The following is a 22,700-nucleotide window of genomic DNA, read 5'->3' as shown; positions in this document are numbered from 1 at the left end:
CGGTAAGTTAGAGCAACATCTACCCTCAGGTCTGCAGTCTCGGAACAGTTTCATCAATAAAACTTGAACAGTGGCTTTTCTAAATGTTACTTTTCCATGAGTGGGACATGTCTTCATAACCATTTGTAGAGTGCAGCACACAAGGAAAGAGGAAACAACAAGGAGAAATAAAGATATTTCTCCTCGTTACGCCTTAAATCAGGAAGGGGAAAGGGTATGGCACTGCACCAGGTTTACATCACTTTGTAAATCTGTGGCAGCGTCAAATTCCAAGGGTGTTGCATAGGAAAACCCACTGCAACGCCCACAGACAGCCTCCTGGGCTCAGAGTAAGGCAACGCCGTGATTTATGCAGTGTCACCTTATTCATCATTTATGAGGCCACTCAAAGTCAGGTCAAAGCCAGGCAGGGTGGCTTTGCGTTGCTTCATAAATTGAAAAGGAAGTCCTGCCTCATGCACCTTACCCAGCATCCCAGCACTGACAGCCAATGTATGTGGGGCGGTGATGCTGCATGCCCATAAACCTTACCCAACATTCCAGCACTGACAGCCACTGTATGTGGGGCGGTGATGCTGCGTGCCCATAAACCTTACCCAACGTCCCTGTACTGACAGCCACTGTATGTGGGGCAGTGATGCTGCGTGCCCATAAACCTTACCCAGCATCCCAGCACTGACAGCCACTGTATGTGGGGTGGTGATGCTACGTGCCCATAAACCTTACCCAACGTCCCTGCACTGACAGCCACTATATGTGGGACGGTGATGCTGCGTGCCCATAAACCTTACCCAGCATCCCAGCACTGACAGCCACTGTATGTGGGGCGGTGATACTGTGTGCCCATAAACCTTACCTAACATCCCAGCACTGACAGCCACTGTATGTGGGACGGTGTGTCTGCGTGCCCATAAACCTTACCCAACATCCCAGCACTGACAGACACTGTATGTGGGGCGGTGATGCTGCGTGCCCATAAACCTTACCCAACATCCCTGCACTGACAGCCACTGTATGTGGGGCGGTGATGCTGCGTGCCCATAACCCTTACCCAACATCCCTGCACTGACAACCACTGTATGTGGGGTGGTGATGCTGCGTGCCCATAAGTCTTACCCAACATCCCTGCGCTGACAGCCACTGTATGTGGGGCGGTGATGCTGCGTGCCCATAAACCTTACCCAACATCCCTGCACTGACAACCACTGTATGTGGGGTGGTGATGCTGCGTGTCCATAAACCTTACCCAATGTCCCTGCACTGACAGCCACTGTATGTGGGGCGGTGATGCTACGTGCCCATAAACCTTACCCAACATTCCTGCACTGACAGACACTGTATGTGGGGCGGTGATGCTGCGTGCCCATAAACCTTACCCAACATCCCAGCACTGACAACCACTGTATGTGGGGCGGTGATGCTGCATGCCCATAAGTCTTACCCAACATCCCTGCGCTGACAGCCACTGTATGTGGGGCGGTGATGCTGCGTGCCCATAAACCTTACCCAACATCCCTGCACTGACAACCACTGTATGTGGGGTGGTGATGCTGCGTGTCCATAAACCTTACCCAATGTCCCTGCACTGACAGCCACTGTATGTGGGGCGGTGATGCTGCGTGCCCATAAACCTTACCCAGCATCCCAGCACTGACAGCCACTGTATGTGGGGCGGTGATGCTGCATGCCCATAAACCTTACCCAGCATCCCAGCACTGACAGCCACTGTATGTGGGGCGGTGATGCTGCGTGCCCATAAACCTTACCCAGCATCACAGCACTGACAGCCACTGTATGTGGGGCGGTGATGCTGCGTGCCCGTAAACCTTACCCAGCATCCCAGCACTGACAGCCACTGTATGTGGGGCGGAGATGCTGCGTGCCCTTAAACCTTACCCAGCATCCCAGCACTGACAGCCACTGTATGTGGGGTGGTGATGCTGCGTGCCCATAAACCTTACCCAACATCCCAGCACTGACAGCCACTGTATGTGGGGCGGTGATGCTGCGTGCCCATAAACCTTACCCAGCATCCCAGCATCCCAGCACTGACAGCCACTGTATGTGGGGCGGTGATGCTGCGTGCCCATAAACCTTACCCAGCATCCCAGCACTGACAGCCACTGTATGTGGGGCGGTGATGCTGCGTGCCCATAAACCTTACCCAGCATCCCAGCACTGACAGCCACTGTATGTGGGGCGGTGATGCTGCGTGCCCATAAACCTTACCCAACGTCCCTGCACTGACAGCCACTGTATGTGGGGCGGTGATGCTGCATGCCCATAAACCTTACCCAACATCCCTGCACTGATGACACTATATTTAGGATGGTGATGCTGTGTGTACACTAGTCCGGCTACATATTGTTGCCTATAAGGGTATTTAGCCCCCCTTTAGCAACAGGAGAGCTAGTAAATGTTACTTTTGTTACACATCCCTATACCTAAATTGCTTGTGGAAAAGAGGAATGCCTGATGGTCACCATCACAAAGTTGGTCAAAGTTTACAAGTGTGTGCCCAGGATCCAGCGTTGAGTCCCATGTACCATGGGGCTGCCTCGAGGCTCATCCCGGCTCCAATCCTGCCAACTCCACCTATTTCCAGGTAGTCACCGTAGACTTGTCCGTTGCTCTTACTGCTGAGAATTCTGAACAGACCCTACCCCCTGGCGTGTACCAACAAAAAAAGCATCTGGAAGTGGGACGGGTCAGTGAATGGTGACAAAGTGTTCCAGTACACGAGGGTGGAAAGGAGCAAGGCAGGTTAGCTGGGAGGGTGGCTAAGAAGCAGAGAGGTCATTGGGCTGTACTCGGCACCTAACACTGAGATGTCCTACATGTCTGAACACCTGTATGGGAAACGCTAACAGCACGTGGGCCACACAGGGATGGCCATAAGAATAGTTCAGGTGGTGGTACCATGAGACATTTCTAGATTGCATCGCTGCTGAGCTCTACCTGTAAAGGAGCTGTCATTTGATATATTAAACATCATTCCCTCATCCTGAAATAACTGAGCTCCAGACGCAGTTGGTGGATTTTACATTCATTTTGACACGTGGACAAACAAAAAGTAGAAGAACACTTGTGAATCGAGTGATCAAGTGTGGCCAGCCCTCCCTCATCCCCACTGGGAACACGAGCAGAGGAGGCTCCTGCAACTATTACGTTTAAAAACACCCTGCAAAATCCCCTCTATGAAAGAGACGCGAAACAAACATCCGCTGTGTATGGCTATGCATGTGGCACCCTCAGCCCGCCCACCCGTACCCGCCCTCTTAAGTCGCTAGCCCATCTCTTTCATTATCGGTTTTGGCTCCAAGTAATAATTTATAAAAACAACAACAGACATGGTTTGTTGGCTTGTCCATGGAAGGCCTAGCAGAAAGAGGTATCCTTCCCAGGTGGAGATCCTCCCGCACCCGCAGACACTCAGTTTGTCGCAGTTTGTGCCTCACTGAGTTAGGCCTTCCTCAGGTTCTCTTATGTGAGCTCAGTTGAGCAAGCACCAACCTAGGAGAAGTTATCAGAGGTTCTGAGCCACTGTGCTATCAGCTTGTGCAAATGCTGTTTATCGACATCGACCCCGGGTCCACCAACCCTAGCTCCTCCTGTTCATTTACGCACAGTTGATAGCCACACCCCTTGCGCCGAGGCAACGGAGCGATCTTCCCCTCGGTCTTGCCCCGCGGCGGAAGGAGGAAGCCCACGCTGCCGGCGATCAGCATGTGCCAGATGCTGTGAATGTAGAAGTAGTTCTCTTCGGTCTCCACGAAGGTGTAAAGGGCCACGGCAGAGCTGGCAATGAGCATGCCGGGGCAGAGGTAGAAGAGCCAACGCTTCCATGTTGGAGGGTAACAATGGCGCCGGCGAAAGGTCCGCACCGTCTGCAAGAGCAAAGCAAACAGAGAAAAGGTTCTAGGTCAGGCAGCTGCTCTAAAGAGTGGTGTGAGTAAACTAGAAGGGAAAGAAAAGCAAATATAGCGGACAGAAGAGGGGCACAGAAGGAAAGACAAAGGGCCTCATCTTGGTGGATGGGTTACTCCGTCACAACAGTGAGTGATATCCCATCCCCAAAATATAAATCCCATTTTATCCTATGGGATTTATATTTCGGCAGACAGCATATCTGTCACCGTTGCTAAAGAGTAACCCGTCCGCCGAGATCTAAATCAGACTTTAAACCATGTCCAGGTTTAAATCTACTTAATTAAGCAGAACGGGGCGAGGGGTCAAGGAATAATTATTGAGGGAATGATGGAGAAAACACAGGACGGTAAACTGACTGTAAGGTCTTGAGGTAGGTTCTTCAAGACCGAATGCCATCAAGTGCAGGGGAGTCTCTTTCTTATTTAAATGTTAGGTCCTTTGGTACAGCCTTGTGTACACAGGTGAGGTCCGGGTTTCATGCTCGCATCAACCGTGCACACATGCACGCGTGCACACACACACACACACACAGACACACACACAACCCCACCCCAATATTCTATTACATCATCATTCACTTTCAGCAACCTGAGACACACAAGATACTACACACCTGTCCTTCTACAAACAACAATAAAAAGAAGAGTCCTTCTGTTACACATACAGCGCTGTAACGGGCGGACAGGATACAGTATCCTCAGATCCTCTTATATAAGGGAGTTCTCCATCATCCCCAAGTTTGCAAATGTAGGGTCTGATTAAGATTTCCGCGCACGTTTACACTGTCACAACGGTGACGGATATCCCGACTGCCGAAATGTAAATCGCATAGTATGTAAAGGGATTTATTTTTGGCAGATGGGATATCCGTCACCGTTGTGACAGTGTAACCTATCTGCGGAAATCTAAATCAGACCCCTAGTGTAAATTGCATTTTGTTTCAGGATTCATTTGATGACTCTTAATAGGAGCTTGGAGAATGTCTCAAGGCCTGCTGCCATGTGCTGAGCCAGCATTAACTGCACAGCCTTGAGAAAAAAAGGAAATTGTGAGTTAGGAGTGTACGCGTCACACTGCTGTGTACGCGTCACACTGCTGTGTACGTGTCAAACTGCTGTGTACGCGTCAAGCTGCTGTGTATGTGTCAAACTGCTGTGTACGTGTCAAACTGCTGTGTACGCGTCAAGCTGCTGTGTACTTGTCAAGCTGCTGTGTACATGTCAAGCTGCTGTGTACGTGTCAAACTGCTGTGTAGGTGTCAAACTGCTGTGTACGCGTCAAGCAGCTGTGTACCTGTCAAGCTGCTGTGTACATGTCAAACTGCTGTGTACTTGTCAAGCTGCTGTGTACTTGTCAAGCTGCTGTGTACATATCAAGCTGCTGTGTACGTGTCAAGCTGCTGTGTACGTGTCAAGCTGCAGTGTACGTGTCAACCTGCTGTTTCTGCTTGAAACTGCTGTGTACGCCTCACACTGCTGTGTACGTGTCAAACTGCTGTGTACACGTCAAGCTGCTGTATACACGTCACACTGCTGTGTACGCATCAAACTGCTGTGTACGCGTCAAGCTGCTGTGTATGCGTCACACTGCTGTGTATGTGTCAAACTGCTGTGTACCCGTCAAGCTGCTGTGTACGCGTCAAGCTGCTGTGTACGCGTCAAGATGCTAAGTACGCGTCAAGATGCTGTGTACGTGTCAAGCTGCTGTGTAAATGTCAAGCTGCTCTGTGCACGTCAAGCTCCTGTGTACGCATCAAGCTGCTGTGTATGCATCAAGCTGCTGTGTATGTGTCAAGCTGCTGCTTTGCTTTGGTTGCAGAACATTTCATAAGTCAAGATCCAAATATAGTTAAATGACTGTTGTCGACCAATGGTTGGTAATTATTTAGAAAAGTCCAATGCCAAGCTGCCTTACACCTCAGGACAATGCAGACTCGCTTCCTCACACCTCAGGACAATGCAGACTTGCTGCCTCGCACCCCTGGACAATGCAGATTCTCTGCCTCGCACCTCAGGACAATGCAGACTCGCTGCCTCGCACCCCGGGACAATGCAGACTCGCTGCCTCGCACCCCAGGACAATGCAGACTCCCTGCCTCGCACCCCGGGACAATGCAGACTCGCTGCCTCGCACCCCGGGACAATGCAGACTCGCTGCCTCGCACCTCAGGACAATGCATACTCGCTGCCTCGCACCTCAGGACAATGCAGACTCGCTAACTCACACCTCCTCAAAGAGGTGCCTCCCAAGGAGATGCCCCTCCTGCTTCCCCCCCCCCATCATTAAATTGATAAACAACGCCTTCAGATCAGGGTTCCTTCGTTTCTTTAAAAATCCCCTTTTCTCTGGGACTGTTCACTATTCGCTGATTGAACAGTAAGCACCCAACATCAGCCTGAGGACCACTCAAAGTCCTCCCTTTCTTTTCAGTAAATAGAAAGGTGTGTGCCTGGTCTGGTGGCTTAGTGGGCTAATGCATATGCTGAAGAGCCTGTGTTTGACCTCATGGTCACACGTTCAAATCCCAACAGGTCCACTCAGCCCTTCATCCTTCTGAGGTGATAAAATGAGTACCATTATGTTCGGTAACAATAAACATCTGTTATTCAGCAGCAAGATACCCTTGAATGATATGCGTGCAGTACAAATACACGTGTTATGTTATGGAGAAGCTTACTGTAGAAAGTGAGCAGTCTAGTAGTTGGGTGGGCGGAGCTACGGGGCCAAAGGGAAGAGGAGGAGACACAGCAGGAAGAGGACAGTTAGAGTAGGGACGGGGACCGAGCAAGAAGCACTAAATAAAGCTCGTGATAAAAGTATATAGTGTCTGTCATTATTGGGTCAAGACACTACAACAGGCGACGAGGGTGGGATGGTGTAGCCCACCACCCACCGAACCTCAGGAAGAAGCGTCCCGTCCCCTGTAGCGTGAAGGAAGAAAACGCTGCCGAGACACACGTGTCTGAAGTAAGCTCACCGCCCAGGTCAAGAGGCCAGTGGTGATTGCACCTACTCCGCGAGTTGCTAGTCGCGTAGAGCCCCGAAGAGAAGTGTCAGCGAACGCTGAGGGCGTTTGAAGCAGAACGCCAGTTTGCGCCAAACGGCGACTCACCCCTGATGCGTGCAAGTCGGCACGCGAGTGACGAGGAGAAATTGGGAGCCCACCCCGATCCTGCCTGCTGCTCCGGTGATCGGGAGGTGTCCGAGGCACTGCTGAAGCCTCGTGAAAGTGCCCAGAAGAAAGAGCGCCGTCGCGCGCCAAGAGCGGAAAAGCTCAACCCCGATGCGTGAGGAACGGCACGCGCACGAAGGAAGAAGTCGGGAGCTTACCCCGAGCCTGCCTGGATAGGCGAAGTGACCAAAAGGTGTGCGAGACACTGCTGAAGCCCTGGTGCCTGTGGAAGTGGCTGCCGGTGAGTGCCGAATGAAGCTCGGTGAGCCTGAAGACTGAATGCAGCCAAATCTCATGGGGATGAGAGTTTCTGTTTGGCGGACATCTTAGAGTCAGGCATCCTTGAAGGACACCCCTATGAAGTTCAAGAGCGGCCATTTTGAAGTCAGGCAATGCCAAGCAAACAAGCATTGATCGAGAAAAAGGCCTGAAAACTAAACAAGCACAATCCAAAGCAAGCGTGAATTAACAAACAAGCACAAGTCAATGTAAATGAGAAATAACAAATAAGCACAAGCCAAAGCAAGCGTGAATTAACAAACAAGCCCAAGTCAATACAAATAAGAAACAACAAACAAGCACGTGCATAGACAAGAAAGAAACAAAAGCGTACTGCCAAGATGTCGAACCACAACTCTCCACAAAGAAATGAAGTCAAACCACTCCTGATGGGGGTGTCACATCTGCGCCCCCCAGAACCTTTAACGCTGACGACGGGAGGGAGCATGGGCCCCAGATGGCAGGAATGGCTCAAGGACTTTGAAGATTATATCAAGGGATCAAAAGTGACAGAGGATGAAGACAAAGTGATTGCACTGCGCAATCTCGTGGGTAAAGAAATCAGCAAGTTAATCAAAGAACTGCCGACGGCAGACACAGGAACCTATGATAAGGTGCGAGACGCTCTGAACAAGAAGTTCCTACATAAGAGAAACGTGGATTACGAGAGACATACCTTTCACCAAGCCCATGAAGGGAAGGAGGAAGTGATGAGCACATTCATAACGAGACTACGTCGACTGTCCAGGTAATGCGAATTTGACGCGTTTTCAACGGATGATGCAATCAGATCACAAATAATCGATGGTTGTCAATCCGAGACGCTTAGGAGGAGATTATTAAGAAAGAGTCACAATCTGGATGAGATTGAGGAAATGACCCGGGTTTACGATCAAGCGGAGGAACACGCCAAGAGCATGGAGACTGGGTGCACTGAAAGGAGAGAGCAGGCAGCAGTAGTCGCAGACTCTCGCGAGAGCGACAGCACAGATCCCGACCGTCCTCTCGCCATCAATACACAGAGCGTAGGCGTCACGAGTCAGGCCGGAGAGACAAGAAACAAGATCGCTCAAGAAAATTTTATCGGTGCGGGTATGACTTTCCGCACAAAGATGCCTGTCCGGCCATGGGTCAGAAATGTCGGAAATGTGGACGGATGAATCATTTTGAAGCGATGTGTGGAGACTATCGCAGGGAAAGAAGGAATGAAAGGACAATGCCATCTCGCCCTGACACCAGACGGCACCATGTGAAAGCCGTACAAGATCGACCGAAGTCGTCCTCTGGCTCTTCACACTCCAGCAGAGAATCAAGGAGGTCTCAATGGTCGAGAAGGTCGCCGTCCAGGGATTCCCGATCAGGGTCGTTTAAATCAGAATACACTATTGAATACGCTAGTAAGGTAGCAGAGCCTGACCAACTCAAGAAATACCCGAGGCTAAATATAAGCGTGGGGAATCACGCAACAAAATTTGTTCTGGACAGTGGAGCATCACTAAATTATATCCCTGTGACGGAATACAAGAAAATGAAGCCACAGCCTCCTTTGAGCCCAGCGTATGTCAGGGTATTTACCTGGATGTCGAAGAAGCCCCTTCCCTGTCTAGGAAAATTCCCAACGACACTCAGGCACCAGACCACGTCTGTGCCGGCATTCATACACGTAATTCAGGGTCCGGAGGCTGATTGTCTTCTCAGCTTACCCATTGCAGAGCGCCTTCGTCTAGTTGAGATTCTATACAGGGTTAGTGATGGACCCGGACATTATACACAAATTCCCCAAGCTATTCACCGGGCTGGGAAAGATGAACAGATGCCAAATTCGACTTCACATTAATGAACAGATAAGGCCTGTAGCACAACATCCCAGGCGAGTGCCTTTCCACTTTCAGCAAGCAGTGGAGGATGAACTTCAAGAACTATTAGCAACCGGCATCATTGAACGGACCGACGGTCCCACACCATGGGTGTCGCCTGTAGTCATCGTGCCGAAGAAAGGCACCCCCGGAAAGGTGTGTCTATGTGTTGACATGCGGCTCCCTAACACTGCCATCGAAAGGGAACGTAACCCCGGGCCCCATCTGAGTGACATGATCTCTGCATTAAATGGTGCCAGGGTATTTTCGAAACTTGACTTGAACAAGGGATACCACCAGCTGGAGTTGCATGAAAAATCGAGATACATAACAACATTCGCAACTCACTTGGGGCTGTTTCGGTACAAACATTTAAGTTTTGGTATTTCCTCGGCTGCGGAGATCTTTCAAGAGGCCATCCGCCAGACTATACACCATATACCCAACACGTTGAACTACAGTGATGATATTCTCGTGTATGGGTCAAACGTTCAGGAACATGATAAGTCTCTGGATCGGGTATGTCATGCCCTCTTGGAAGCCAATCTGACTCTAAACAAAGACAAGTGTGAATTCTATCAATCCACTCTCAAATTTTTTGGACATGTGTTCTCTGGAGCCGGGATGAAGCCTGACCCTGAAAAAGTGATGGCGCTCAATGACACTAAGAGTCCCCAAGATGTCAGTGACATTCGATCGTTTCTGGGCATGGCCAGCTATTGCGCCAGATACATAAAGGACTATGCCACGATTAGTCACCCTCTCAGAACACTCACGAAGCAGGGACAGCCTTTTGTCTGGACCCCTCAGTACGAGCGGGCGTTCCAAGACATCAAACTTGCAGTTGAGTCTGCCGATAACCTAGCTTATTTCACCCCCAAGAGGAAGACGGAGATAACTGTAGATGCTAGCTCAGTGGGCCTGGGTGCAATTTTGGCTCAGTATGACAATGACATCAATCAGCGGCACATTGTGGCTTACGCCAGTCGCAGTTTGTCGGACACGGAGAAGGCGTTTTCTCAACCAGAAAAAGAAAGTCTGGCAGTTGTATGGGCCTGCGAACATTTCCATGTCTTTATCCATGGCAAACATTTTACCATGGTGACCGATCATCAGGCGCTTGTCACCATCTTTGGAAACCCCAGGTCAAAGATGCCACCTCGGATTGAGTGGTGGGGTTTGCGTCTACGGGAATATACATACACGATACTGCACAAGCCGGGAAAATCAGCAAATCCGGCTGACTACATGTCACGACACCCTCAATCATCACCGGCATCACGATCATCGATGGCCGAGGAATACATCCACTTCGTGGTGGACCAAGCTCAACCACCAGCAGTTCCCCTGGAAGCCATTCAAGAGGCCACTGCGCAAGACGCCATCCTGCAGAAAGTATTACGCCGACTGCAGACTAATCGGTGGAGACATGACAGTGAAGAGGAAGGGAGTGATCCCACAATCCGACAAAAAATGCAAGCACTCGACGAGACATTCAAAGGCCAAGACGACTAATTGAAGAACTATGAACAAGTCAGTTATCTTGTTTTGTTAACAAAGGGGGAGATGTAGAAAGTGAGCAGTCTAGTAGTTGGGTGGGCGGAGCTACGGGGCCAAAGAGAAGAGGAGGAGACACAGCAGGAAGAGGGCAGTTAGAGTAGGGACGGGGACCGAGCAAGAAGCACTAAATAAAGCTTGTGATAAAAGTATATAGTGTCTGTCATTATTGGGTCAAGACACTACAACTATCAGTCCCTTTTCACTTTCAATTGCTGTCCCCTTTCCGCCCTACGTCACTCTTGGCACCTTCTCCCTCGTGGCACTGAGGAGATCTCGAGCATGGCACTCCTCAGGTGATGCGGAGGAGACAGTAGCCCTGTCTGCTTCCCTGTCAGCACTGCCAGGGGCTGGTGCGCTAAGGTGAGCTCAAGCGGACTCCGATGACGCCCACCGTGGACCATGACAGGTCCCGCTCCTGTCCTGTCCTCCTTCCACGGTCACGGGTGCTGCTCTTTCTCTCTACATCTGCTGTGGATGCAGGCAGCCCACTCCCCTCACGGTGTGCACCTGCCCATTCAAAACTAGCCAACGACAAAAGGCTGCTGCTCACGCCCCACAGTGTCCTAAATGTTCAAAAGCCCAGTTGACCAGTACCTACAGGTCCTACTCAAACAGGCTCTCCAGATTCAAAGGTGCAGAAACCCCGCTCACTCCCCATGGCAGAGAGCAGGCATGCATTGAGCAGGCAGCTTATAAAATCTTCTATTTCCCCCATGAGACCACAGAACCTTTAGCTCCAGTTGGCCAGTCACCACTGCTGCAGGCCACAAAATGCACGTTAACAGCTCCTTCTGCTTACAGCTCCTCCCTACGCTGGGTCCTTCCACTGTCCCCATTCGCCGATCAACATTTCCAGCTGCTCCTGCTCAGTTTCTGCCATTCGGTCACATGACGGAGCAGGGCTTCCGTGACCCTCGGCACATACCGTCCTTTCACCATACTCGCCCCACCACTGTTCATCGAAAGACCCGCAGCTGGAGCACAACAACGTTTAACGGTAACTAAGGAAACTGTTGGATAGACTCTTCTCCTGGATCCCGTTGGACTGCAGAAGAACAGTCACACAAGCCCTGCTCATAAGTCAACTTGACTATGGAAACGCCTTATTCGTGGGCATGACCGAGCTCCTCTTCACGCGGCTACAGGTGCTTCAAAACGCTGCAGCCAAACTAGTTTGCAACAAAAGCAGACTAAGCTCTGCATCGATGTGCATGAAAAATCTGCACTGGCTACCCGTGCGTCAAAGAGCAGTATTTAAACTGCTCAGTCACGCACACAAAGTACTGTATCGAAGTGGCCCCAAAATACTTCAGGGGAAAATTGAGTTCCATGTCCCCACAAGGAGCCTACGGTCATTACATCAAGCACTGGCCAGAACAAGGCGCATCATGAAAGTGAAGACTGGAGGGCGCTCCTTCTCATATCTGGCAGCCAGGAAATGGAAAGAACTCCCTTTAGACTTACGGCTCACTCCAACTACTTGGTGTTCTGGAGAAAAATGAAAACCCACCTGTTCCCTAAAAACTAATATCCACTTGTTCTCCCTTCACCAGTAGCTCAGCCCTCTTTTTTTTCGCTATCAGCGCCTTGATATCTCTTGGGATGAATGCTGCGCTCTATAAATAAATAAATAAGGTGAGCGCTAGAGAACCGCTCGTAATGGTCCCCGCCACCTCAGCTATTGTGCAAGACCACGTCTGCAGACGTCCTCTGCCGCCAGCACCGGCACAGCGCTTGGAGCAGAGCATCGGGGCGCTACATCTAAGCCAGGGTACTTCCTGGATCCCTCTTTAATGACTGATTTGACTTTTAGCTAATTCAGACTCCTCCTGGCATAAGCCCACCCTCAGCGATGTGCGGACTAGCCGTACCGGGCATCGGATGTTACCCCGGGAGGGCGGGGGCCGCTTTTGTTACTGGGGGTCAGTTTTTTAGCAGTGCACCAGTTTTAAAAGCGCTGCAGAATTCCTTGTAAATCCAACAGTTTCCAGGCAACAACAAAAATGCCAAGATAACTCTGAAGATGAATGTACCCTTGGATCGGAGTTTTGTCTAGTGGCAGTTTTGACTCATCTAAGGTAGCGCAGAGGGTTAATGTGCCTGCTGCAAAGAGCATGTACTATGCAGATCACAGAACAGTATTTTGTGTGCATAGGTCAGTGGGTTACTGCTTTTGTCACATATATCCTTCTGATACTGTGGAGTTCAAAAGTTACATTTGTCATCTAGGTTAGAAACTTATGTTTTTTTCTCAGTCTTTTACTATCCTAATTTTGCTAAAAAGGGTTTGTTTGGGCAGAAATACATTCTTATTAGTAAAGTCAACCCTAACCACTGTGTTACGTACTGAATCCTGAATTTTCTTCGGGGAAGAACCCTACCGGCCCCAAGCCCCTTGAATTGGTCAGGCTCGCTCGCTGCGCTCCCTCGCTATCCACCGTATCGGCGCTGATCTTGCTACATTTGCCGGGGCTGCTTTGGGTTCCCGGTCCAGTCCTGCTAACGAGGCTGGAATCATGGCATTGACTCCTGCGAGTCCCACCCTCCCCCTTTAGTGTAAGTCTCTGAAGGTCTGAAACCAGAACATAGCTCTCTTTAGTCGCACTTAATACAAATTCTCAAAAATCTAAAGCCAGAAAGTCCTGCTTGAGACCATGAGCACCTCCAGTAAGAGCTCAGACAGAGAAACGTCTACAGACAAGGCATTTATTGCAGTCCTCTGAAGAGTTCAATCAAACACCTAATATAGGGAGTCCTGCTTGAGAAGAAGAGCGGCTTCTCTTGGGGCTTAGAGAGAGAAACGTCTAAAGACTATGAGCCAAATTTATGGTAAAGTGGCGCAGCGCAGCAAGTCACCTCGATGTGCTGCGTCACAGGAAAAGGACGGAATGTGCTGTTCTCATCCCAATACAGTGCATTCCTGTCTTTTCCCCCCGCGCTGGCACCGTTTCAGCAGCCTAGCGTCAATGCAGGCACCCTTGCACCAAGGTGCAAGGGCGCCTGCGTTGCACGCAGGATTGTTTTTGTGCGGGAATGGACACCTTCCTGCACAAAAACAATCCTGAGAGGCAAATTCCTCTATCTCTATGTCCTGCAGAACACAGTACACATAGAGAGAGGAAGTAGTGAAGAGAAATGAAGATATTTCTCCTTGTTTCGTCTCCCCTCAGAGAATCCATAGGAGTTGTTTGGAGCACACAGACAGCGCCAATAGAACACCTTCCCTGGGCAGAGTAACACAACGCAGCAATTTATGCTGCATTAGTCCAGATTTATGAAGCCAGCCACAGATACACAAAGTGGGCTTGTGTGGCTTTATAAATCTCATTTTTGAGATGCGTTGTGCATCCACCACGTTGTGTGGTGTAAGTGCGATACAACTGGCCTCATAAATATGGCCCTATACATTTAATACAGCAATCAGAAGAGTTCAGACACACTCCTAACACAGGAAGCCCCGCTTGAGACGAGGAGTGGCTCCAGTAGAGCTCAGACTGAGAAAGGTTCAAAGACAGTACCTTTAACCAAAAACTAACTCATGATAGAGGCGGTCTTTGCCGGGGCGGACTGGGAATGTAATACAGCCCTGGCACAAATTATAAATTCATTCCCCTTGTGCAGACTAGCTAATGCGCGCTAGAAACAGGAGTACTCTTTCAAGATCAGCATCTCTCCTAGAGGCCAAAACCGGCCTGCAAGTGTCACAACCGGCCTCCTGGGCTCCAGCCTCCCGGAGGATTGCCCGTTGGCTCTATTGACAATAATCCATAGCTGTCTCACCAGTAATTGCTTTCAAGACATCCCGGTGATGCGTCTACATTTCTGATCAATAAAGCCTTCAATGTATTGAGCTGGACATACATTTTCTTTTGCCATTATTCTTTACTTTGTGCTTTTGACCTGTAACATAATTTGTTTTTGGTATGTCTTGTTAACAATCTATGCTGTTTCTGAAGGTGGTGTAAGCTGTGTCCCTCCTATCTGCTTGTTGGTGCTTGGAGTTTTTCTTATTTCCCGGTGGTCAACAGAACTGCATCTGATGGTGGGTTTGCAGATACCAAAACATCTTGTTTCTTTACAAGTGGATTCCTAATCAACTATATAAAATCACGACCTTGATATTCTTCTACTAACAGCAGTTAAAGCCTTATCGTTTATACCGTTGTGTGTGCTTAGTCAGAAGTGTGTGTGTGAGTGTGTGTGCGTGCGTGCGTGCGTATGTGTGTGGTATACAAAACAGATTCCTTCTTGGTAAACTATTGGGACTTCATCACTAAGAGTCTGGACAAAAAACTATACCATCAGTTTAGAGTCGGGTCTTTACCCGTAAGGTCCTTCTCCAGGAAATGGCCTGGTTTAAATGAATCTTGTCCATGGTGTAGTGACCACAAGGAGAGTGTGGGACACTTCTTTTTTGCATGCCCTGCTTATCATGCCCCTAGACATAGATGGATTAGGCCTATTAGTCAAAGGCTGAAAATGAGAGGGAGCTTAGAGGCTTTTTGGACTTTGCAAACTAATACCTCGGAGACTGTGGTAATAGGTGTTGCAAAGTTCCTTGGGTGGGCTTGGGTTATCAGAGCCAGACATCTCCAGGTATCCTGACTGTTTTCTTTTTTGTAAGGGTTTTCATACATTAAGTCTATAATATATTGTTTAATGCTTTCTTAATGATGAACTGTATTGAATATAGGTGGTTTAAAAAAGAAATCCTGTAATGTAATGTAAGCATGTATTATTGCTCCTTTGTTGTATTGTCTTTTATGATATTAAATCGAAATAAAGACATATGAAACCTGAACTACTATAAAATCACGACCTTGATATTCTTCTACTAACAGCAGTTAAAGCCTTATCGTTTATACCGTTTTGTGTGCTTAGTCAGAAGTGTGTGTGTGTGTGTGTGTGCGTGTGTGTGTGTGTGTGTGTGTGTGTGTGTGTGTGTGTGCGTGTGTGTGTGTGTGTGTGTGTGTGTGTAGGATTGCAGCATATTGCTGATGCAGAGTGCACTTGTGGAGTAAACGAACCTTGATCAATGCCAGGGGAAACTGTGTTTATAAAAGCAGAGATGGTCACAGTTGTGGTACATAAGTGAACAGCAGAGTTCTGATGGCTCTGAGAGAGCAGGCTCAGCATATTCCATGATACATCCCTGGATACTACAGCTGACACAAGTGCAATGACCTGCCACACCCACAGGCACTCTCTCAGAGATGCTTCCATGAGCAGAAGCACCTTCTACAGGACTCTTTAGACTGAGAGACAAGTGCAGTTGCCACTGAGGCTGCGCCCACTCCTTGTGCTGCCTTCTGGGCTTTGGGGGTGTCCACTGGGCTCAGTTAGCCATAGACAACAAAGGGCTCCAGGATGGTATTTACACCCCAGATCCTTGTGTCCCCATCCGTGTGTCCCTCCCACGCCAGCCCTTGTCTAGACACAACTTACCCATGCTATTGCGGTGATCCCTAAGGCAAAGAGGCTTGGCCCCAGCAGATTCCAGAGTCCATGCCGGTCCAGCTGCAGCGCCATGGACAGCAGCATCGCGCCCAGGAGGTACAGGATCTGGAGGAGAGGAGAGAAAGCAGACCATGGAGGAATAACCTGGAAGGACATCTCCCCGGAAGAAACAGAAGCTGGTGCTTGGAAGAGAGCAGACCAGTTGGACTATGTGAAGTGGTCAACAGTGTTTATGACGGAAATCCAGCTACAGCACTTCACAGGTCTCTGTCCGATCACCAGGAACCAGTTCTGATGCCTCTACAAGCGCCCTGCAGGATGGGGGTTCTACTGCGACAATCCTTAGCACGGAATCCGGACATCACTGAGCAGCCGGTGATGGTTTCTTGCATCGATCTTCACTAAAGCAGGGGGCCTCATTTACGGGATTTTGGCATAGGGCACGCCAAAGTGAAAAGGCATGAATGCACCGTATTTAGGCAATACAGTGCATTCCTGTCCATTCCCCTGCGCTGGTGGCGTTTTGGCAGCCTAGCGCCACCGTTCTTACCCTGCCTCTGTTGCATGCAGGATTGCTTTATGCAGCAAGAGGCACCTTCCTGCTCAAAAGAAATCCTAAGAGGTGTTACCCTCTTACTGTGTGCTGCAGAATGCAGTACAGACGGAAAAAGGAAACAAGCATTTGCAATGCAATAGGTCTCGCATTTATTGGAGTTGGAGCTATTGGTATTGTAACTAACAAATCCTTTCTATTTAAGTATTCAAAAAGTAATCCCAAAAAAAATGCATTGTTATGTGCAATGCCAATATCTCAAACTCGTGTCAATGCGAGATCTAGTGCATTGCAAATGCCTGTTTTTAAATGCGAGACCTATTGCAGTGTAAATGCTTGTTTCAGTACTGCGTGCTTTTTAAAAGTTGTAGTCAATACTCAAAATGGAATCCATGTTATCAGCGTTTCCAGTGCTCCTTTATGTTTAATGGCCTAAATGAATCACAATGTTTAAAGCAGATTGCTAAATAGGATCTCCAGCCCCGAGGACAATGTCTCACTTCATGGTGGACAGTGTGTACCCTGTTTTCATGCAGTGCCAAGACGGGGTTAACTAATGCAGAGAGTGAGGTCTGTTTGCCTCCGAGGATCAAAGCATTCCTTGCAACAGTGCGCTGTGGCACGGTGTTGCCATGTATACAGCACACACTTTGCAACAGCAAGATGGTTTGAAAGTTGGGGGTGACTTTCTAAATTTTCCCGAGTGTTCATTGGGTTTGTTGACAGCGTACTTATGCTGTCAGCCCAAAAATTGTTTGTGGTTGTGTGTGTGTGTGTAGTTGTGTGTGTGTGTGTGTGTTTGTTGTTGTGTGTGTGTGGTTGAGTGTGTGTGTGTGTGTGTGTGTGGTTGAGTGTGTGTGCGTGTGGTTGAGTGTGTGTGTGGTTGAGTGTGTGTGTGTGTTTGTGTGTGTTTGTAGGTGTGTGGTTGTATGTGTGTGGTTGTATGTGGGGTTGTATGTGTGGTTGTGTGTGTGGTTTTGTGTTCGGTTGTGTGGTTGAGTGTGTGTGTGTGTGTGTTTGAGTGTGTGTGTGGTTGAGTGTGTGTGGTTGAGTGTGCGTGGTTGAGTGTGTGTGTGTGTGTGGTTGTGTGTGTGTTTGGTTATGTGTGTGTGGTTGTGTGTGTCTGTTTGTGTGTGTTTTTTTGTTCTGTTAGTGTGTGTGGTTGAGTGTGTGTGGGTTTGTGTGTGGTTGTATGTGTGTTATTTTGTGTCTCTCTGTGTGGTTGTGTGTGTGTTTTGTGTGCGTAGTTGTGTGTGTGTGTTTGAGTGTGTGGTTTTGCGTCTTGTTTGTGTGTGGTTGTGTGTGTGGTTTAGTGTCTTGTTTGTGTGAGTGTTGTGTGTTTGTTTTTGAGTGTGTTGTTTTGTGAGTGTGGTTTTGTGTTTGTGTGGTTGTGTGTGTGTGGTTGTGTGTGTGTGAGTGTTTGTGTGTGCGTTGTACTAAAACACTCACATGAATGGATGTGTTTGGCAGCGTGAAACCTATACAGCGTTTGTTAATAGCCACCTTGGGCAGTGCCTGTGTATACCCATGGCGCGCTGTAATCAGCACCGGCACAGAACTGAAAGTGCGCTGTGTACGCGTTGTACTCAAACACTCACATGAATGTATCGGTTTGGCAGCGGCTGAGGGGGGGGCTTGCTTAATGAGACAGTGTGAGGAGCCATAGCCAGAAATACGATGTTGGTGCCATTCCGATAATAAACGGAGCCCTTTAAAGTTTTAAACTTGTGCCTTTCCATTTTTTGGGAGGGTGGGGGAGGATGGGGGAGTTTGTGCGGAACATGCGAGTGCGACTTTGTATTCTCCACAGTTCACGGGGCCCACAGGCTAGAGTGCAATGGGCTGTAAGTCTGTAAGCAATAGAATGTGTACATTTCTGTGTTAGAACTGTGGCTACACGCAAAACTGTGCGCGTGCTCTGTATATCAATGTATTGTTTTTTGGCTAGCGGCTTGAAACCCATTAAGTGTTTGTCAATAGCCACCTTGGGCAACGGCTGTGTATACCCATGGCGCGCTGTAATTCGCACCGGCACAGAACTGAAAGTGCGCTGTGTGCGCGTTGTACTAAAACACTCCCATGAATGGATGTGTTTGGCAGCGTGAAACCTATACAGCGTTTGTTAATAGCCACCTTGGGCAGTGCCTGTGTATACCCATGGCGCGCTGTAATGAGCACCGGCACAGAACTGAAAGTGCGCTGTGTGCGCTTTGTACTAAAACACTCAAATGAATGGATCGGTTTGGCAGTGTGAAACCTATACAGCGTTTGTCAATAGCCACCTTGGGCAGTGCTTGTGTATACCCATGGCGCGCTGTAATGAGCACCGGCACAGATCTGAAAGCGCGCTGTGTGCGCGTTGTACTAAAACACTCACATGAATGGATGTGTTTGACAGTGTGAAACCTATACAGCGTTTGTTAATAGCCACCTTGGGCAGTGCCTGTGTATACCCATGGCGCGCTGTAATGAGCACCGGCACAGAACTGAAAGTGCGCTGTGTGAGCGTTGTACTAAAACACTCACATGAATGGATCGGTTTGGCAGCGTGAAACCTATACAGCGTTTGTCAATAGCCACCTTGGGCAGTGCCTGTGTATACCCATGGCGCGTTGTAATGACCACCGGCACAGATCTGAAAGCGCGCTGTGTGCACATTGTACTAAAACACTCCCATGAATGGATGTGTTTGGCAGCGTGAAACCTATACAGCGTTTGTTAATAGCCACCTTTGGCAGTGCCTGTGTATACCCATGGCGCGCTGTAATGAGCACCGGCACAGAACTGAAAGTGCGCTGTGTGAGCGTTGTACTAAAACACTCACATGAATGGATCGGTTTGGCAGCGTGAAACCTATACAGCGTTTGTCAATAGCCACCTTGGGCAGTGCCTGTGTATACCCATGGTGCGCTGTAATGAGCACCGGCACAGAACTGAAAGTGCGCTGTGTGCGCGTTGTACTAAAACACTCACATGAATGGATCGGTTTGGCAGCCTGAAACCTATACAGCGTTTGTCAATAGCGACCTTGGGCAGTGCCTGTGTATACCCATGGCGCGCTGTAATCAGCACCGGCACAGAACTGAAAGTGCGCTGTGTACGCGTTGTACTCAAACACTCACATGAATGTATTGGTTTGGCAGCGGCTGAGGGGGGGGCTTGCTTAATGAGACAGTGTGAGGAGCCATAGCCAGAAATACGATGTTGGTGCCATTCCGATAATAAACGGAGCCCTTTAAAGTTTTAAACTTGTGTCTTCCATGTTTTGGGAGGGTGGGGGAGGATGGGGGAGTTTGTGCTGAACATGCGAGTCCGACTTTGTATTCTCCACAGTTCACTGGCCCACAGGCTAGAGTGCAATGGGCTGTAAGTCTGTAAGCAATAGAATGTGTACATTTCTGTGTTAGAACTGTGGCGACACGCAAAACTGTGCGCGTGCTCTGTATATCAATGTATTGTTTTTTGGGTAGCGGCTTGAAACCCATTCAGTGTTTGTCAATAGCCACCTTGGGCAACCTCTGTGTATACCCATGGCCCGCTGTAATTTGCACCGGCACAGAACTGAAAGTGCGCTGTGTGCGCGTTGTACTAAAACACTCACATGAATGGATCGGTTTGGCAGCGTGAAACCTATACAGCGTTTGTCAATAGCCACCTTGGGCAGTGCTTGTGTATACCCATGGCGCGCTGTAATGAGCACCGGCACAGATCTGAAAGCGTGCTGTGTGCGCGTTGTACTAAAACACTCACATGAATGGATGTGTTTGGCAGCGTGAAACCTATACAGCGTTTGTTAATATCCACCTTGGGCAGTGCCTGTGTATACCCACGGCGCGCTGTAATGAGCACCGGCACAGAACTGAAAGTGCGCTGTGTGCGCGTTGTACTAAAACACTCACATGAATGGATCGGTTTGGCAGCGTGAAACCTATACAGCGTTTGTCAATAGCCACCTTGGGCAGTTCCTATGTATACCCATGGCGCGCTGTAATGAGCACCGGCACAGAACTGAAAGTGCGCTGTGTGCGCGTTGTACTGAAACACTCACATGAATGGATCGGTTTTGCAGCGTGAAACCTATAGAGCGTTTGTCAATAGCCACCTTGGGCAGTGCTTGTGTATACCCATGGCGCGCTGTAATGAGCACCGGCACAGATCTGAAAGCGCGCTGTGTGCGCGTTGTACTAAAACACTCCCATGAATGGATGTGTTTGGCAGTGTGAAACCTATACAGCGTTTGTTAATAGCCACCTTGGGTAGTGCCTGTGTATACCCATGGCGCGCTGTAATGAGCACCGGTACAGAACTGAAAGTGCGCTGTGTGCGCGTTGTACTAAAACACTCACATGAATGGATCGGTTTGGCAGCGTGAAACCTATACAGCGTTTGTCAATAGCCACCTTGGGCAGTGCTTGTGTATACCCATGGTGCGCTGTAATGAGCACTGGCACAGATCTGAAAGCGCGCTGTGCGCGCGTTGTACTGAAACACTCACATGAATGGATGTGTTTGGCAGCGTGAAACCTATACAGCGTTTGTTAATAGCCACCTTGGGCAGTGCCTGTGTATACCCATGGCGCGCTGTAATGAGCACCGGCACAGAACTGAAAGTGCGCTGTGTGCGCGTTGTACTAAAACACTCACATGAATGGATCGGTTTGGCAGCGTGAAACCTATACAGCGTTTGTCAATAGCCACCTTGGGCAGTGCTTGTGTATACCCATGGTGCGCTGTAATGAGCACCGGCACAGATCTGAAAGCATGCTGTGTGCGCGTTGTACTAAAACACTCACATGAATGGATGTGTGTGGCAGCGTGAAACCTATACAGCGTTTGTTAATAGCCACCTTGGGCAGTGCCTGTGTATACCCATGGCGCGCTGTAATGAGCACCGGCACAGAACTGAAAGTGCGCTGTGTGCGCGTTGTACTAAAACACTCACATGAATGGATCGGTTTGGCAGCGTGAAACCTATACAGCGTTTGTCAATAGCCACCTTGGGCAGTGCCTGTGTATACCCATGGCGCGCTGTAATCAGCACCGGCACAGAACTGAAAGTGCGCTGTGTACGCGTTGTACTCAAACACTCACATGAATGTATTGGTTTGGCAGCGGCTGAGGGGTGGGCTTGCTTAATGAGACAGTGTGACTAGCCATAGCCAGAAATACGATGTTGGTGCCATTCCGATAATAAACGGAGCCCTTTAAAGTTTTAAACTTGTGTCTTTCCATTTTTTGGGAGGGTGGGGGAGGATGGGGGAGTTTGTGCCGAACATGCGAGTCCGACTTTGTATTCTCCACAGTTCACGGGGCCCACAGGCTAGAGTGCAATGGGCTGTAAGTCTGTAAGTGTAGGAAGGTGGATATCTGACTATGGTTACCCCCAAATTTTTGCCTAGTGTCTAGCTGGTTTTTCGACTTAGTTGGCCTGAGATCCTGCCATTCAGGACCTCAGCCCATCTGCTCTCTCTTTAAAATGGACTCCATGTACCCTAGGTACATACCCAATTGGTTGGATCACCCTGTCAGCCCCTGTACCAGTGTACACTAGGTACCCAGGGCATTGGTGTACCCCAGGCCTGCCCGGGGCTGAAGCATGTATTATGCCACCCCAGGCTTGGCCTAACAAATCTGACACAACTGGCTGATCACTCAGCTGGGGTAAGTTGGTGTAACCACCTCTTACTTAGGTGTAGTATACCTATACCTAACCTTAAATGGGACACCTGGTAACCTATAAGTCACTCCTATGGCAGGCCTTAACAATCCTGAAGGCAGAGTGCTTGGTTCCATGTGAGATGGTGCTCTGGCATGAGCTGAGCCTGTCTGCAGTGGTCGGAACAACTTCCTTCTACTGTTTCCAGATATCGTCATACCATATACTCTTAAGTGC

At 49.2% G+C, this 22,700-nt stretch overlaps 1 protein-coding gene across 1 annotated transcript in view; it reads right to left on the bottom strand.

Moving 5' to 3' along the window:
* Nucleotides 1-2,963: 2,963 nt before the first annotated feature.
* The window catches only part of TMEM8B (transmembrane protein 8B), a 707,705-nt gene continuing 687,968 nt past the window's right edge, over nucleotides 2,964-22,700 (bottom strand). Inside the window, exons 12-13 of the mRNA XM_085640668.1 lie at nucleotides 16,243-16,359; nucleotides 2,964-3,887 (exon numbers count right to left, since the gene is read on the bottom strand). Coding sequence (XP_085496794.1) covers nucleotides 3,552-3,887; nucleotides 16,243-16,359 — 453 coding nt within the window. The 3' untranslated portion in view covers nucleotides 2,964-3,551. The remainder of the gene's footprint in view (nucleotides 3,888-16,242; nucleotides 16,360-22,700) is intronic.

This window comes from Triturus cristatus, chromosome 2_1 (genome assembly GCF_964204655.1).
Source record: "Triturus cristatus chromosome 2_1, aTriCri1.1, whole genome shotgun sequence".
In the NCBI taxonomy this organism is placed as follows: domain Eukaryota; kingdom Metazoa; phylum Chordata; class Amphibia; order Caudata; family Salamandridae; genus Triturus; species Triturus cristatus.
Note: the sequence above shows the minus strand (reverse complement) of the source record. Positions and strands in the feature narration are given on the sequence as shown.